We start from the raw sequence: 18997 nt of genomic DNA on the forward strand, positions 1-18997 counted from the left end.
GAAGGGAAGTGGGTTATTTCCCTTTGTTGTGAGACTCAGGGCATCTGAGTCTTGGGGTCCCCCAGGGAAGGTTTTGGGGAGACCGGAGTGAGGCAGGCACTGTAATTCCTGTCTGGTGGCAGCGCTATCAGATCCAAGCTGGTAATTAAACTTGGAGGTTTCGTGCTAGTATTTTAGTTTCTGAACTCTAAGGTGCATCTGGCAAGTAAGTATCTTGCAACACTGGCTACAAAAGTGCCATGAGAACACCAGGTAATGCTGTGAACACGAAGTGGGCAGCATTATCTCCTGCAAATGTAAACAAACTTGTTTGTCTGAACTATTGGCTGAACCAGAAGTAGGACTGAGTGGGTTTGCAGACTCTAAAGTGTTACACTTATTTTTGAACATTTCTTTTTACATAATTCTACATTTCTAAGTTCAACTTTCATGATATACAGATTGCATTACAGTACTTCTATGAGGTAAATTGAAAAATGCAATTTTTGTTTTTTATAGTGCAAATATTTGTAATAAAAAATAAACAAAGTGAGCATTGTATACTTTCCATTCTGCATTTTAATTTAAGTCACTATATTTGAAAATGTAGAAAACATCCAAATATTTTAAAAAACAGTATTCTTATTGTTTTTAAATTGCTTGACAGCACTACTTCAAATCCATCCTTTTGAAGCTGCACTTCGAGAAGAGATCCATTGTCTGGCGGATTACCTATACAAGGTCTCTTCAAAAAGGCAGACTGGATAAATGAGTGACTCAGAGTCCTGGGTTTTTCTTGTTCAGAGCAAAGGGTGGGATCAACTCAAAACCACAGTAAAGGCCCTGGTAGAGTCTGAAAGGTGCCTCTTCCAGAGCCCATTTTGCAGCTGGAGTGATCTCTAGTAAGCTTATTAGCATGCATGGAGGTTTTTATTATTTTAAAATTATTTCCTCTGTATTGCTTTGACCTTAAGAATGAAATATGTTTGCTTAGAATGAAGGGTGTGGTAGCTTGTAACTGTATCAATTACGGACAGCCTACTTGTCTCAGAGGAGAGAAGCAAAGCATATCTCCTTAAGCGGATTGTCTTTTGCTGGGATTAAGGCAGAGAAGACAGGGAACTGGTTTATATGTAAATACCTAGTCAGAAGGGAAAGAGATGCAGGTCTCCACCCACGAAAACCAATGGCTTAGAATCCAGAAGCGCAAGAGTTGGTGCCCTTGTAGATCACAGAGGGGGAATGCAGGCCCAGTTGCCCTGAACTGTGACAGAGGGAACAAGGATTTCCACAAACTCAGATTCAGCCATTGCTTCTTCCACCACAGTATTTTAAATCTGACCACATAATTCATAGCGACAATTAAACTTAACGATAGCCTGGCATTGATCTCTATGCATCTGCGTGCCCAGCCCTTTCTCAAGAAACCCATCTTGTCAAGGAGGCTTAGCATAACTTAGTTCTATTCAGCCAGAAAACTTTGTAAGCCTCCAATCATGTGCAATAGCCTCCCAAGTGCACACAGAGTCCTATCCTTCTACAGCGTTGCCCCAAAGCTGTAGTCTCATAATTCTTAAATAAGGAGCAACATGCTGCACTTGCCAACCCCTTTATAGGATCAGGGCCTTAGATTATAAACTCTGGCCCAGTGACATCGCTTTACCGTAAAGCACTGCAGCACTTCTAGGGCGCACATACAGAGTTTAGGATTATGTACACATTCAGAAGCCAAGCACACCTGGGGCACTATGTATATATGCTGTGCGCTATATGGACATGTCCATCCACACAAAATTTACAGCGTCTAGTACAGCTTTTTGTTCTTTGTCTGAATGATTAAACCAACAGCTGCTCCCTAAAGGTAAACAAGAGAAGAAAAAAAAAGCTGGTTTGTGGGATCTTCTTGCTTTTCATATTATATAAGGAATATCTGAACGAGAGAACATTATTTTAGAAAAAACAAAACTGTTCTCTCAGTTTGTTTGGGGGTTTTTTTTTTGGAGCCTTAGGAATATCAAGTTGTGTCCTCCCTGTTTTTGCTGGAGATCACCTTGAGAGGACCCAGAAAAGTAAACTGGAAGCTGTCAGACTTTAGATGAAAGGACAGGAGTGCTGAGTCTTTAATAAATGGATATTTCTTCCCAACTGTCTGGGGTTGAGTTAAAGTATAATTTTAAACAGTCTGAATAAGAGTCACTTTCCTCCCAAACTAATTAGCTTCTGCTTGCTTTGTCTTTAACGTCGTGATTTGAACCGACAAATCTGCCACACACTCTTCCCTGAAAGATTGTGTAGCTAAGACATGAATCTCTACTGTACAAAAACCCAAACAACTTTTCAGAGAACTTCAGGTCTTTATGGGTCATCATAAAGCTGTAAAAGGGCACAACTGTCATTTTCTCTAGGTGCCTTAGAGTCTAATGAATGTGAATTGAGGGCCATAAACTCAGGACTTGTTTACACAAGAGATTTTTCCGATTATAAAGACATACCCTCAGATGCTGTGAAGGGCAGAGAAGCAGAAAGAAATACAGGAACATAAAAAAACTAAAAACTAAAAATAAAATTCTCCTATATTTTTTAAGGTTCCATCGGAATGGAAGTTACTTAACTTACCAAATTCCCATAGCAACTTCCTAAGAATATAGCTCCCAAAGTAAAAAACCCAGAGTCAGAACAAACCCTTGGTCTGATTTACATGGGAAAAATTATACCAGTACAAAGTAGTGTATGAATTTAAACTGTTAGTTATACCAGTATAACTTCCCGTGAGGATATCTACATTTCAATATCAGAGTGCCTTTTTCCACATTAGCTTATGTTCCTGTGAAAATAGTTTAAGCTAAGCTAGGAAAGCCACTCTTCTGGAATAAATGTCTCCACCTGGGGAGGTTGCACTGGTATATCCATAGTAATTTAACTAGACAGAAAAACTGGAAAAATCTCTTGTTTAGGTTAGACAAAGAGCTTATCTGACTCAAAATGGAGTCTCCCAACTAACAACAAACATTACCACTTCCCTCACCTCTAGGAGAACTCTATCTCCAGTACAGCTCCCCCAGGGTAAACCTATTAGCTCCGAGGGAAGGACACACCAACCCTGCAGTGCATATTCTGCAGCTGGTTTCTATCACCACCCTTCCCTTGGAGCTTAAAGGAAATTAATACCATTTACTTGTTTAGCTTTGCACCAGCCACCATAATAGGTCTTCCCATTCCCAAGGATAGAGTAGTCAGTCACATACGGATCACTTTTAAATGGGAGTAACATTCAATCCTACCTATCAAGTACAATATGGGTTTTCCAGATTTAACTTACACAGTTACTGGGAAGGTTTGCTGTAAGCTCCAAAGGTATGTGCTTACTGCATGTTAGACATGGACAGGCTTCCTTCAAGCTGATAAAGGCTAACAAAAATTCTCAATAGTTTAAATGCCCTAGAACAAGCTGCTAACTGTCCTCAGAGGATGTGTTTCATAACAGCAGTTACCAGGGAAATGTCAGTTGGATCTATTTTAAAGGAAGCTAGAAACAATTTTTCTAGGAATCAGTACAAGCACAATCTGTCCCACCTTCCTCCTTTTGTGAGCTGTATATAAGTAGCAGTGAGAGGATATCAGGCTTATCTAGAATGTTATTAATTCTCCCTGCAATAAGTCCAAGGATATTGTAGGCAAGCCAAAGGATACTGTCAAACTAAAAGACATGTTTGAAAATCCAAATTAATCTAGTTACTTTCACTTTCTGGTTCTGTGCGCTACCACAAAGCTGAAATGTTAGGTGGCAAAGAGGACATATTTTCTTTGGGGATTAAACTGATTTTTTTCCAGGTGAAAAGCTATTTCTTTTAGTATTAGTTTATTTTTTCAAAACTATTACATTTTGGACCTAATTCTAGACCATGCCCCTATAAACTACAACAAACTAGGAAATACCCTATTACATAGCCACTTTGAAGTAAACCCATGATTTCCAGTACAAGTTTGTTCAATCTTCTATTAAATGGCCAACTGTACGAAGCAATCTTCTTTTGCTCACCGCTTGGATGGTTGCTTAAAATAGGGTTTACTGTATAAAGCATGGCAAATATGTATGACTAACAACTACATATAATAAATTCATTGCATGCTGGTTACCTAGACAGCAGGATCTTCCAAATATTTCCTATCCCCATATGTTGTGCTGTTCATCTCCCAAGTAACTTACAAACGTTAACAAAGTATTATCTCAGAAATCTAAATGCAGTGCTTTTGTTTAACCTGCCAGTCTCTTGTATGTGCATGAGGAGAATAAAAAGATTCTCATTTCCATACAGTTAGAGTCAACAAGGCTGAGAGAGACTATTTTCAGGCCAACTGCCTGTATCAAGCACTGATTTACTTGCAATATGATACAAGTTTCAATTATAAAATAAGAGTCACTTCCTCTCTACACAAGGAAGTCCATTCTTTGCCACTGTGGGTCAACTGGGCAACTAGTCAGGATCCTGAAAGATTAAATATTTGAAACTTCTTAAAGGGACACTGCTTCAAAACGGTGCTCAATAACTTTAAAAAACTACCTTAACCCACAAAAAGTGAAACTGGTTTCTACATCAGGTTCATTACAGCTTGGTTTCCCAAACTTCTAGGCAGATCGAGGGAGCCTGATGCACAGTCTAGTACTTGCAGCTTACAACTTGTTCCAGAAGTCACATGCACTTGATAAAGTTCACCTTATAGTAGGAGCAACTACTCCAATCTAGGCATGAATGTGAGGAAGTACACCAGGTTGGCACTGCATCATCACTGCTAACATTTTTTAAAGGGAGTTTCCTGTTTTTAGTGTGTATTGCACCACATCCCCTGATCCCTCTCATGACCAACTACAAACTGATTCCTCTTGGAAAAAAAAAAAAAAAAAAAGGCCCTGATCTCTCACCAAACTCACCCATAACAATGCCATGAACAGTATAAAAGTGGATAGAAAAGGGGCATCTCTTATCTGCAACTCATGACCCAACAGAAGATCCATATCCACCATGCTGAGGAATGGCTCCCAAGGCCATTGTCCACATACATGCTCCCAAAGGGCTTCAAATCACCAGTTATCTCCCAAAACAATGCATTTCAGGCAAACATTAAGAATTTAGGCTGAAGGACTACTCAGGATAGAAATTCTAAATATACATTATGTCTGAAGCAAGGGAATCCTAATTCAGTAACTCTTTAGCTAATAGATATTCAGGATAATCCTCCTGTGCTGTGCCCTAGCATTCACTGAATAACCAACCTGAATGTTGTAACCCCAATCCTTCCCACCTCAGCTCCTACCTACAGATTGGGTATCCCCTTTATTTAGTCATGCCTGACACTGCGTTCCACATTCTGCTAGACAACCACCATATTTCATGGGCATTGTCAGGTGCACACACTTTTGTGGTTGGGGAGGGGGGTAGTAACTTAATAAAGTACATTTAAACTGGAGGGGAGGGGGAGAGAGAAGAGGAGACAGGCCTTTTATTCTTCCTTCCTGGCAGGAAGCATACTGAGTTTATGTAATGTTACTCCACAGAAAAGCATCTTAAACTCCACTGTTGCACAGAACAAAGGAGCTTGTAGCAGCCCCCATTTTACCAGAGATGAGTCACAGGGAGACTACAGAACCCAGCATGCAATGAAGCACGTTGATGAGAACATCCAGTGAAGAATACAGAGTATGATTCATGACCAAAAAATCTATACTGAATGTTAGAGCAGCTATGGGCCACATTTGCCCATGCACTTTAGCTACCCTACTCTAATCCTCACTTGAAGAAAATAAATCACACTGAACACTAACTCACAAGCAATATTTGACTCGCTAATTCTAGAGTCTTTTCTTGGAAAAAAAATTATTTCCTCAGTAGTTTGACAGTTATTCCTGTGCTTTCTCCCTGTATTGCTTTTTGTTTACTACAGACAAATACAGTGGCATAAATCAGTGCAGCTTCACTAAAGTCAATGAAGCTGTGCCAGTTTACACCAGCTGAGGATATATTTTATAATCTTATTTGGGCAGCAAAAGTGTTCAAGGATCCCAACATTTATTTCCACATTTCAGAGGTCATGTTTGGGGACAGAAAAGGCAAGTGAGGATATTCAAGCTCTATCTTCAATCTCAGAGGAACTGGATATTTCTGTTAACATGGTTGACAATGAAACAATTACCAGTGTGGACACTGAAATGGTCATCAGTGAGCCTCAGAGTTAACACCTCATTGAGATTATGAGGTAATTAATTAGCACCTCAATGCTATTGTTTCAAACTGTCTACAGATTACTCCAACCAGCTGTGCAAAGGCTCATATTTGGCAGGTTCTTTTTGCACCCATTTGGCCTAGAAATAGAAATGTTTTAAATTGGTACTGCTGGCTGACATGCCACTGCGCACCAGCTCAATCCCACTCCTGCCTGTCCAGCAACTACCTTTTGTTCCTCTCTCTCTGATGCATGGTGACACTTCTCAATCTTCCACTGTCGCAGAAAGTCTCGCAGATACCCAAAGAGGGTGAGGACACCGTAACCCACGTACGTCAGCACAGCAACCAGCATTGGTGTTTCCTCAAAATCTTCATTAAAGGGTCTTCTATATAATCCTCCATTGTGGGCAATGTGATGAATCTAGAATAGAAGGTTAAAACTGGAATTAGAAGTTACTAGAATGGGGAAAAAAAATCTGTTTTCAGAGAGTGCTGCTAAATTACAGATGTCCAATAGTACTGGGGCAAGATTTTTACTCGGTTCATAGAACAAACCATTTTCAGCCTGGCTCAAGCATTACTGACAACCACTCTTGATAAAAGGCACTATCCCCAACTATTAGCTTCAGCTTCATCTTCTCTTTTGCTTCCAGCATGTCCAAAGTTATCGCTGCCAAGTTTTGTGCAACTCAGTGTGACATTTTATACAAGTTATGTAAATTAGCAAATAAATGTTTGCATATAACCATCAATGTCATCTCAGATGTGTTGATTTAGTCCCAGTTGAAAGGGTGACTGCCAGATTGAAAACCCTGGTGAATGACTGTTAAGATGAGTTCCTGTCTGTATCCTGTAGAACTTGCCCATACCGCTATTGCCCTGGCCTCTTCTTTTGTCATTCAGTGTCGAACGCATTCTACAACAATATGCATCACCTCACCTTTTGGGGGCGAAGCCAGACTTTTTGGCACCTGCTCCCCTACTTGGTGTAAACTTTGCTTGTGCCAATCAGAAACGAACTAACCCTATTAGCTAATCATATTGCTGTTCCCTTACCCTTGTAACTATCCCCAATAAAACTTTAAATTGATTAATTTTAGTTGTGTCTGTAGTTTGCATTGTGACCCATACTCTTCTTGCATCCCTTATCTCTATATAGTCTACTTCCCACGTGCAGCCTGGTAAATAACAGGCCTGCATTTCCTTTCGCCCCTGCCGAGTACGTGGCAATCTACATGGCATCATGAACAGGATGCAGGGGAGTTGGGCCATGCCCGTGGTACACTGCAGACCGCGCAGATAATGAAACTGAAGTTCCAAACATTTGCAGTTTCACCTTTTTACTAGCCAAAATTCGACTAGTCCAGTAATCGAATGGATCTTTCCCTTGGCTCGGAGAAAACTCTAAAGGCTATACTGTACCATTAACCCTGGCAGATACGGGATGCCTCCTCCGGTGCCACCGAGCTTGGTGTCAGCCAGCCGATTGTTCCCTGCAGCCTCAGTGCACAGAGGCTGTGGAGAAACCTCGGTGCTGCAGATCCCTCTCAGCTTTGGAAGAATGTATCCGCATCGTTAGAAAATCCGGAGGTACCGTTTCCAAATTGATTCCCCCACCTCGGGTAATACCTGATGATCCGGCACACAAATTATTATGCCAAATGATAAAAGAATTAAATTTAGTTAAGACCACAAAAAATTGCGACCTGATGAATATAAATCTTGCAGGGATATTTCCACCGTCCTGTTTAGCATTAATGTGCAAGGCGCTCGCATGTGCTCTGTCTCCATGGGGGCCAATGTTTGCAGCCAAACAGCAGCCCCAGGCTCTCCTAAAGATGATAATAAAGAGAAGACGGAAAAGGTAGAGCCCCTCACTACCCCATCCCCAAGTCCTCTCAGAAAATTTGCCACCCCCATATGAAGCCCCTATAAACTCCTGTGTTCCAGCACTGCCAACAGCCCCAGAGTTTACTGAATCTGAAACTGTAGCAGAGCTTTGCCTATTGCGATAACTAAAACTAAATAGACGCACAACAAGGCAACACCACGCAGGTTACTGAACTGCGAACACGTACTAAGGCCGAACTTAAAGAGTTTTTAAAGGAAACACAATGAAAACCCGATGAGGCACCAATGGTTTGGGTCGGGCGGCTAGCCTTGGAACACGGAGCAGAACTGTGGACCGCGAGGAGGCCAGCATCTTAGCCAAAACGGCCAATTGGGCACTGAGGCTTCCCGGTCACGCTTTATTAAATAATCGCTTTTGGCCACTTACCACCCTCGGCAGCTGCCATTTAGCAATGCAAGGCAGTTTTAAAGGATTATATCCCCCCCTGGGAGCCTTAGTTACTCCACACGATTTAATATGGGCAATCGCAGGAGCTTCCATAGCCCTGTGGGATCCATTACAAAATCCACTTAATTTAAGTGTTCAACAGCAATTGGTGGCCACACCTTTATACATGTTAATGATCCACCTAAATTCCAGTCTCAGCAGAGGCAGTTGTTTAGAATTAGAAGCTGCCCCTGGAGCTGGACACTGGTGCCATGCTGCACTTACATGCGGCCATTCGCAGACCCATCTTAACGTTATTTGAAGTGGTTAGTAAAATTAAGTTGTTACGCCCCACCCGGCCGCTGTCCTTCCAGTTGATTTGCCACAAAAAAATCCTCCAAAGAGTCAGTTTAATCCCCAAAATATCCGAGCGAACTAAAGCTGAACGGGCACGATTTGGCTTCCTCTTTAACAAGGAATCCCCAAAAACACGCCCTGCGTAAAAATGTCAGACAAGAACAGCAAAAATAGCCAACAGCTAGGCTGGAAAAATTGAGGGACTATGTTAGGTCAAAAAACGAGGGCCGGATGGCTGCTGCCCAAATTAAAGATCCCACCGATGAACGCCCATACGCCACCCGGTACGTGTAGGTGACACCCCCCCCCCTTTATTAGACACTTGGAGCTCAAGTTAGCATTATTGAGCCCAACGTCCCCACTGTCCTACTGGTTCCTTTATGTTGTTCAAGGCCTCACTGCAGTACCAGAAAAAACCGTGTTTGGGTAAAATTGCCCATGGAAAATACGTAAGAAAATAAAGCCTTGTTAGGATCAAAAAATCTGCTAGGTGTCTCAGATATTTAAAAATTTAAAACTGCATAATCAAATTCTGCAAGCCCTCCCTATAACCATAGGCGATCATCCCCCTATACCCCCGAAATGTTAACTCCCAGCCACGGAAATTTTCCCCTATCCCACAAAATCTGAAGGGCTTCCCCTTATTGAACTTTGCTCACTCAGCTTCTAGAGAGAAAAAGATAGAAAGGGTTATTGCATCACCTTTCTATCTGCGGGTTGGGGTATTCCCAAGCCCGGCGACCCCTCTAAATATCGCCTTGTCATTGATTTATCGACAAGCTAACAGCCGTAGTAAAGGCCTATCGCATTTTCCAGCTCTGTCACCATTTCCAGAAAATACAGCAGCAACTAAGCGATGCAAGTAATCAAGTGGGCATGCACTCTTGATTTAAAAGACATGTTTTATCAAATCCCACTCCAGGACACACAAGAAATCTTAACTTTGCTTTTAAGGGCCGTCCAAAATAATGGAAAGTCTGCCCACAGGGTTCTGCAACTCACCTGCACTTGCATCGTCCCATCTCAATATCACATTACAAAAAGGTAAAACCCCTACAGGATGTGTCCGTGTTAGCCTATGTAGATGACATTGTCATTGTGGGGGCCCAAATCCACAAGCAGTTCAAAAGCACCACCCAAAGAATAATAGATGCATTAGAAGCAGATGAGTGGCAAATTAACAAAAGAAAGAGCCAACCTGCAGGCCAGCCAGCAATTTTCATTCTGTGGGAGCCTCCAAAAAAATAAACGAGAGCTCCAGTAGCTACTAGGTCTCCTTAATTTCACCGCCAATATATCCCGGCGGAATTAATTTTCTAACCTAGAAATCCTACAAAGCTCTCTCTCTTCTAAACGCTCCCAGGAAGTATGGAATGCCCCAGTAAAAAAGCTTAGAGAAGCTAGCTGGCGTGTGTTCGCCTCTACCCTCCCCCGCCCGTTTTAATTCCAAGAACCCCTCAACATCAATCTGTTCATTACAAAACACCAGTTAGGGTTCACTGTATTGCAACGTGGTAATGCCATTTACAATTGGGCCCATCGCCTGTCTGGACCCTAGTAGATACAACTATGGTCTAGTGGGAAAAATGCTTACTGGCCGCGTTCCAGTGCTCGTCACTGGTCCCAAGTCCCATATCCCAGGTACCCTGTCTGGACCACGTGTTCATTTAATCCCGTGGCGCTTACAAGTACCTCTCCACCCAAGTTTCATGGCACTACTCGCACCTGGCAGCTTCTATGTTTCCAGGTTGAGGTAGCTTGGCAGGCATGGACCCTAACTCCCTCGCGATAACATCTTAGCCCCCCCATCTCACCACCGTTATGCATTTGAAGTAAAATATGATCCTGGGTTGTGTCTGACGGGGGCACCTACCATCCCCTAGGGCGGGAGTTCTTTGTTCCACAAGTAATCACTTTTAATGTACAGTTACGTGCCCCCCTCCTGCTCCGCACAAGAATGCGAAGTACAGGGTGTTCTTTAGCTGCCCAGCATGTTGCTGATGCCCACCTCTGCCAACAAGCAAGTTGTTTTTAGGATCGATTCTCAATTTTTTTAGATATTTTAATTGAGCAAGCCTCCCCCTCAGCTTTTGTTGAAATATGGGCCAAATTTTACCCTAATTCGTAAATTCGCTCACCCTTGGTTCGTTACGCACTGTCCCTCTCATCGACCAGATCCTAACCCCTTGCATTCCAGTCCTTGATCAGAGAATGAGAGGGTCTCCCAAGTTTCATATGGCAGATCCCGCCCCACAGGCCGACCCACTGTTGCGCTGGCTTCCCGAAGAATGGGACACTTACCACCCACAAAGATTGTACGGCCTGTTATCTGGCTTTTCTAACCAAAAGGCCTGCGTTAGGCAGTCAGTGCGAGCTCATCTTCAGTCCTGCTTGCAGTGTGTGCAGGTAAAACTATGAATCGTCCCCGATATGAGTGCTCTGCATATGCTGCAGAACACTTTGCCCCAGGAGGACCCCTGCCAGGTGCTCGTCGTTTTCCAAAAGCCTTAGTTACTGTCGATCTGGGTCCGACAAACCTTTTGTGTCCCTCTTACTAAAACCAATGCTGCTTCTGTCTCTGTGGCTCTTAGCAAACAGCAGCTGCATGGGGCACTCCACCGAAGTCCAAGCAATGTGGGCCACCCTTTACCAGCAAAAAGCATTGAACAGCTCATTTTGGATGGGGGGCTTCCCTTCACATCCATAACTTAAATGATCCTCAAAGCAATGGTGTGGCGTGGAGCGAAAAACGCAGTCCTTGGACTATGTGCGGAACAAGCAAACCCCCAACCTTGATTTTAAAAAACTGGAGCTCATTTTTACCCCAGGTACTATCGCACTCAACAAAAGTTACTCTCGCTGGCCCCCATTTTGCCTTCACCTAAGCCGCCTTGGTCCCCATGTTTAACACCGGCCAACTGGTTTTGGCTTACAGAACCCCAAGCCTGGCCATGAGAAACCTATAAGAGCCACCATTCTCCGGCCGGCAAGTACCCTAACAACCTACTAGTGGCTACTAGTGCCCCGGTGACAAGCTAGTTCATCATAACTGGCTCAGCAAACGTAGTCTTAATAAACAAACTAATGCCCTTGAGCAGGCTTGTAATTCTGTTTTACAGGTTATGCTGCTCTCCCTCACATCATCTTTGCCCATGGAGCCCTTAGGAGAAGATGGACTACAAACTTGGTTCGCCGCCTACTGGGTTCAGGAGCGTCAGCGGAAACCAGTCTCGTCAGCGCTGAATCCAGAAGATTGCCTTGTGTGCTCCACTCAGTTCTCACTTAAATATCCATTACCCTTTCAATTTGTACCAATAGTTTATAACTTTCTCTTTTCATATATCTAGGTGTATAATTGTTTCCCCTAAGTGCAGTGGGCTGCTTCTAGTATTTGGAATAATTTCTTCACAATTTAATTCTTATGTGTTTCCAGTCCTTAACGTTCAGGTCGAAGTGATTTACAGCTTTTCTTTAATTAAGAGTATTACAGTTCCAGCATCTCATTGTTGGGTTTTTGTTGGTAATAGTTTAACCCCAGCCCCTACTTGGGTTGGTACATATTCTAATTGTTCTATGCGGAGTTTCTCTTATGCTAATACCTCCCTAACTAAACCCAGTCTTAATTTTACGTACCCCCCTCCCATTAATTGTTCTTATCGTCTTAATCAGGACATTTTTTTTGGAACCTTCTATACCTCCCTAACACATACGTATCTATTTCATGCCCTGCATCTGCATCATGCTGAGGCTGCATGTATCAATCGCACATCCACCTTTTATTCTGTAACCAATAATGGGTGGAGCCATACCACAGTTTCGTCCTTAAGACCCGGCCATTTTTGGATTTGCGGTAATGTTGCATTTGCTGTGCTTCCTCCCAATCCCCGGGGTATATGTACCATTGGCACCCTGTATCTACAGGGCGGAGGTATTTACACCTTGCCATCTAGCCACCGGCAAGACGTCTATCTACACATAGGGCAGCACCAGAGCAAGCTTCCCACACACACTACCCTGCCAGCATAGTTCAGCCTTGATGAGGCTGAAGGAGGAGAATGACGACTTCTGCTGGTGAAAGAGATAATGTTAGTTCAGTACTTACAACTCAAACAATTCTTTGACAAGTCTGTCCATTAGTACAAGTAATGGTGGTGAACTTGTGATGCCGGAGATAGAACCAAGACCAAGCTCATCTTAATGTAGGAATCAGCCAACATCCATATTAGGTGGGAACAGCTTTCTGTCCCTGGTGAAGGGGACTGGGTTCAAACTGGTGACTTACAGGTAAAAAAAGGCTCTGTAGCTCTCTTGCAATATTTTAAGACATCTGTCCGTCAGTAAGTGCTACTTAAGAGGTCTTTCGCATATAAAAAAACCTGTGTTAGACTTGCAGTTGCAAAAGCAAGCATAAAAAAAAATAGACACCAAACACATTAGCAAATGCCAGCACTGATGTTACCCATGCTATCTTAATTTGGTCCCTTTCTGGGTATACAGTCTTTAATTACAAACTGTTTTTCCCCACGTGGCTACGAACAAAGTTTAAACCCTGTGCCTTTAGACATACAGCACAGACGTCTGTTTGAACTGGAGTAGTAACTAGTTGCAGGAATAGGCTGGTATACTCTATATGAGCCAGCCCCTTGTGGGAGACCAGAGACACTTTTGCCAATACTTTGTACAACTATCTTGTGAGACAAGATAGGAATCCTGATACCTGACATTCTCAGGTTTTACTCCTGGCTGTAGGGAGTTAGAGAAGTGGTTACAGATCTAGCCAAGCATAAACATTTGGCATATTCGTTCAGAAAGCCATTGTGATGAGGTGGATGAGACCTGGGTCTGTCATACTAGAGAACAGGATTCTATTCCCAGATCTGCCAAAATGACCTTGTGCAATGTTACCCATTTTAAAAATGGGCAAACAAAACTGGGCCCCAGATTAGGGATACGAGGCCCTAATCAGCAATATGGTTGTGAACTGCACAGATACTCCACTAGTCCGTAAGAGAGACAAAACCAGAACCCATAATTTTCTGTGTCCCCAGCCTAGGAGAAAGGGTATTTGGAATGCAATACTCTTTTGGCACAAGATTTTTACCTGATCTATAGGCAGGAAGATACAGAACACTTGGCAGAACTGCAAAACTCTGGTGCCAGTACAGATCTTCCTCTTCTTCCAAGACCATATCTGGCTTCTCATCCTATACCAGGTAAGTAATGGCCTTTTGGCTAGAGCATAGGAATGGGAGTCAGGACACTAGGGTTCTATTCTCAACTCTGCCACTGATTTGGTGTGTTTCTCTAGCAAGACACTTCCTCTATAACTGTTTCCCAGTCTGCACAGTGGGGATACCATAGAGCTACCCCCGAGAACAGCTTTGAGATTTAATTCTGTAAAGCATTTTAAGGTTCTTGGATGAAGATGCTGTAAAAAGGGTAAAGGACCATGTCACATCCACTTCAAGAAATGAGGGCTCCTTATCTTCACTTTAAAAGCACCTACATCTGAGCTATTTACAACACCCCATCCATGTATCCCTGTATTCTACCCTAAATTTTCAATTTTCTACTTTCTACTTTCCACCCACTCCAGACCCCATTCTCCTTCCAGACACTTTTAAAGACCCATTTGACCTAAGAGCTCAGCAAACCCAGTGTGAGACGAACCTTCCCAGTATAGGTCAGGAAATGCAAGAAACGAAATTGAACTCTAGTTTCACTGTCCCTATACTAGGTGACCTGCAATGCATCAGCAGCATAAATGCTGAAAGATAAATTTTGTAACACAGGGAACAACTGCTGATTCCCTGTCTTGGCAACCTCTAACTGGATCACAAATATTGTGCTTCCTCATGAGTATGCATCCTTCCCTTAGCACCAAAAGGGGTAACAAAGGTTGACCAAGAGACTCCATCTTGTCGCGAAAAACTAGAACTTAGCTATAGTGATGCACTGATTTATCCTCTCTAGGGCTGATTACCGCAATGCATAATGCCTGCAAATAAGACTGGACCAAACAAACAAGCTTCAGCTGGTACAAATCAGAGCAGGCAACCTGCTCAGCAACATGGAATGTTGTGAGCACAGTACTGAAGTTTTAACTAACTATACTGATCCTGGAAAGAATTTTGGACTGAGTCTAACATCCAGGTCTTGATCTTCAAAGACAATAGACCAGATAGATAGTAGAAAGCCTAGGCCACCACACCTAACTTGATATCAGTACTCCAAAGAGTCAAGGAAAGATACTTGTGAGTGTGGAAGATAGCACCTTCTCAAGGGATTGGGCCCAAGGCCAGGGCATGGGATAAAATGACCACAAACCTTATTGCTTTCAGACAAACTAAGATCCATCTCTTTGCCATAGTTTCCACATCATTACCTCCTTCTCTGTGTTGCGAAAGGGACAGAACTAGGAGGAACGTACAGGTTTAGGCCACATATTGGAATATAATTTCGAAAAGTGCTTAGTGTGATACAACAGATGTTTCTGGGTATATGTGGGAGCAGCTGGAAAACGAGCAAGAAGGTGGGATACAGAAAAGACATTTGCTACCAGTAAGTGCCTGTATTCACAGTAACACCACCTTGACAACATGGCCAATACAAGGACACTGAAGGAGTGGAGGAAGTGGCTGAAATCTCTCTGGATTGCATCTGAATTGCAGCCTCCAGCCAAGTATGAGGCATGTATTTTTGGACAGATATTTGATAGTTGCCAATAATGGAGATACAGCTACAACCACCCAGACAAGAAGTGAATCCCAGGCACACCCACCCATCACAAAAGGGTTGCAGTAAGCAGGACCCATTGGGTAAAAAGCACAATAGGCAGACTTCTACTGACAGGTCACCACTATTGTCTAAAGACAGACAGGTAGTCAGGAAATCTGAAATGTACCGTTGTCTAACGTTTAGTCAGACAGGATAGAAAATACATATGCATGCCTATAACGTACATACTTAACTATTTTAATGGCTGATGCTTCTGTCAGCCACAGCTGCAGAAGGATCAGTGTAACTTCATACTGAAGTCCCAAGAGTTAGTCTATCGCAAACAAGCCTTTAATCTCAGTCTTTGCCAGCTGAGGCAGCACTAACTTGGGAAAGAGATGAAAGGCTAGACAAAATGAGTACAAAATTCTGGCCAGTGGCAAAGGTTTTATCTGCTTGGAAAAACAAAAATCTCGACAAAAAAATTTATTTATAAGTGTCACATCAACAAGGCTGCAATAATCACAATCTGTAAAGCTTAAAGAGGCCTGTTCTTTCTGACAACTGCCATATTGGAACAAGAACCAGAGAAATCACAGTACCATTGTCCGTATTTCCAGAACACGTAAGTTTCACTTAGGAATGCAGTAGGTGGATCATCCTTGGGGATATTTGCATCAGTTGGAGATCCACCCAAGCCAAGAGCACAGCTTGGAAGTCCATACAGACCATACTTACGTCAGCTTAGAGGGAAAACTAGTTTTTTTCCCTTCCATATTAGCATGTGTGAATGTTGTAAGACTAGAAAGTAACCAATAAAAAATATCCCACAGACATTTCAACAAGCATATGATGAATGCATGTAAATAAATACAATTTAAAATTGCCCTTAGGAAGGAAGTTTGTGTTTAAGTTTAGATACAAAGCATTCATGGAAAACAAATGGGACTCTGCATCTGCACAGCCAACCTCCAAATAAAAATGTGTGTCTTCAGCTCTAAGCCAACTACACACGAGCAGCATATTCCTTTTGACAGCCTAAGAGAGAAAGGTTGGCATGTGGTCGAGGGCCTAATTTGCCATACTGAAATCAATGAGAATGTTGCCACTGACTTTAGAGTGAGTAGGACTGGGACCTGATCTGTCGAAACCATAGGCCCTATACACAATGCAAGGAAAACCATGTTTTTGTAACTAGGATATACTCATCTGGTCCCATTGTACATGGCTATGTGGTGTCCGTTCAGGAAAACTGTGCGCCAGCCAAGTTTGTGTCCACTCCCTCCACTTCACCTAGCCATGTCTGTGTCAGTGCATTCAGGGGAAGTGTGACCTACTAACACTGTCCAGAGGAGCATCACTGTTCTGGGAAGTCCTACTGCTCAGAGAGATGGGAGGAGGGACGACCAGCCAACTTGATTACAAAACCATGGTTGGAGTCCCATCAATACAGCAAAAATAACAGCATTACAAGCTGCTTACAGGAAGGCAACTACATGCTGGTCTATACTGTGAGCAAGTGTGGAACATTAGCAACTATGATGATAACCTCATGGTGTACAGTCAAGCCACATTTAGAGCCAATACTTTCACTAGCTAGTTACAAACAACTGGAAGTTAGGTCCTGCTTACACCACAAATACAGGGAACCTAATTACAACTTTGTGGTTCCAAACACAACTGCAGTTTGTAGGATAGTTGGGAGCAGTCTAGACCTTTACAAAACATGGTTAAAGCCTTAGTCCATACCACAAACTCAGACTCCCTGATGTGGTTGCATTTGTAATGTAGGTTGGGTCTTGCACACATGTAGCCTGAGGTTCTCACAATATTGCTGAACACAATATTAGTGTTTTAAAGAACAGTTTCTCTTTCAAATAATGTCAGGTTTTACTTGTGAATTTATAATGCTTAAAAAAAAATTCAGTCAGCTGCTAGCAGGACTAAGACCTCAGAGATCTGCATAGGTAGAAAGTTAACTCCTCCTAACTTGAGATGCTCAAATCCTTCCTGCTCTCACTTATACCCCAGATCCTGCCCCATCTGCAATTATTTTCAGTTACTCCATAAGATTGGAGGGATCTTGTATGGTTTGTATGAGAGATTCTTAACCAAAAAGAAATGGTCTCTGCTCTTATCAACATCCCCATTTCAGCCCCCATCCATTCAAGACACCAATCTAACAGGCCCCTTAGCAGACTCCAGCTAATCTCCAGGTCTTCAATGCAGCTCCTTGCAATTCTTGGTATTTTGTGGCTTCATGGAAAACTCCCCTCTACTGCAGTGTTCATTAGTTAACAAAAATGCAATCCATGAAACCAACATTAACAGTAACTTTACTGTTGGTTACATTCCTCCCCACTTTCCTCCTCTTGAGTTTGTACTCAGTCTCTGGGAAGGTCAACTGTCTTTACAGGACCATGTTTTGGCACTAAGTTACTATATGTAGTTAAAATGAACACATTCTTCCAGGCACATTTGTTTAGCGACAATATGCTCAATGCTGTACTGTAACAAACAAAGGCTGTCTGTGCCCTGAAGAGCTTTCAGACTAGAAGAGAGACAGAAGAGGGGCTGAACGGGGAAATCTAAAGTTGGGATAACTTAGGACATGGCTACACTTGCAGATGTAGAGAGCTTTGAGTTAAACCAGCCTTCCTAGAGCGCAGTAGGGAAAGCACTGCAATCTGTCCACACTGATAGCTTCAAGTGCACTGGCGTGGCCACATGTGCAATGGCATTGGGAGTGGTGTATTATGGGCAGCTATCCCAGCATGCAAGTGACTGCAACATGCTTTTAAAATGGGAGAGGAGGGGTGTGACAGGGAGTGTGTTGTCTGTATATGGGGGGAGAGCGTGGGTTTTGTGGGGGGGGAGCCTGAAAGCATGTCAGAATGCTGTCTTGTAAGTTCAGACAGCAGCAGACCTCCCTCTCCCCACTGCCCCCCCCCCTCTCACACACACAGCATTCCACAGTACCAGCTTGCATGCCGGCTGTCAGAAAACAGAGCTTTGAAAGGGCATCTCCGCATTCCTACAGGAGTTCAAAACAATGACAAGAGTGGCCACTTAAAGGGATTATGCAACATTTCCGGAGGCCGATCAGAGCACAGTAACGCAACACCTCGTTCACACTAATGCCCGGGCATTGTAGCCAAGACGCAGCAAACGTTATTCCTCTTGCCGAGATGGAGTACCAGCAGCGCTGTAGCCGTGGAGTCAGAGTGCTCTACGTGCCTTGCCAGTGTGGACGGGTAGTGAGCTATTGTGCCTGGGGCTTCTTTATTGTGCTGTAACTTGTAAGTGTAGCCAAGCCCTTAGAGTAGCGGTTCTGAAACTGTGGGTTGGGAGCCCACAAGGTGTCGTGAGCTGTCAGCCTCCTCCCCAAACCCCACTTTGCCTCCAGCATTTATAATGGGGTTAAATAAATTAATTGGTTTTAATC

The 18997-nt window shown here is 43.0% G+C and overlaps 1 protein-coding gene across 2 annotated transcripts in view; it reads right to left on the reverse strand.

Moving 5' to 3' along the window:
• Positions 1 to 18997, reverse strand: part of SPTLC2 (serine palmitoyltransferase long chain base subunit 2) — a 137087-nt gene that overhangs the window by 102370 nt on the left and 15720 nt on the right. The window contains exon 2 of one of the 2 annotated variants that reach the window (XM_032801909.2): positions 6427 to 6621. In XM_032801909.2, the coding sequence (XP_032657800.1) occupies positions 6427 to 6621 (195 nt within the window). Of the gene's footprint in view, positions 1 to 3154; positions 3266 to 6426; positions 6622 to 18997 lie in introns of those variants that run through there. The other variant, XM_032801910.2, reaches the window with a different exon arrangement.

Source organism: Chelonoidis abingdonii, chromosome 4 (assembly GCF_003597395.2).
Source record: "Chelonoidis abingdonii isolate Lonesome George chromosome 4, CheloAbing_2.0, whole genome shotgun sequence".
In the NCBI taxonomy this organism is placed as follows: domain Eukaryota; kingdom Metazoa; phylum Chordata; order Testudines; family Testudinidae; genus Chelonoidis; species Chelonoidis abingdonii.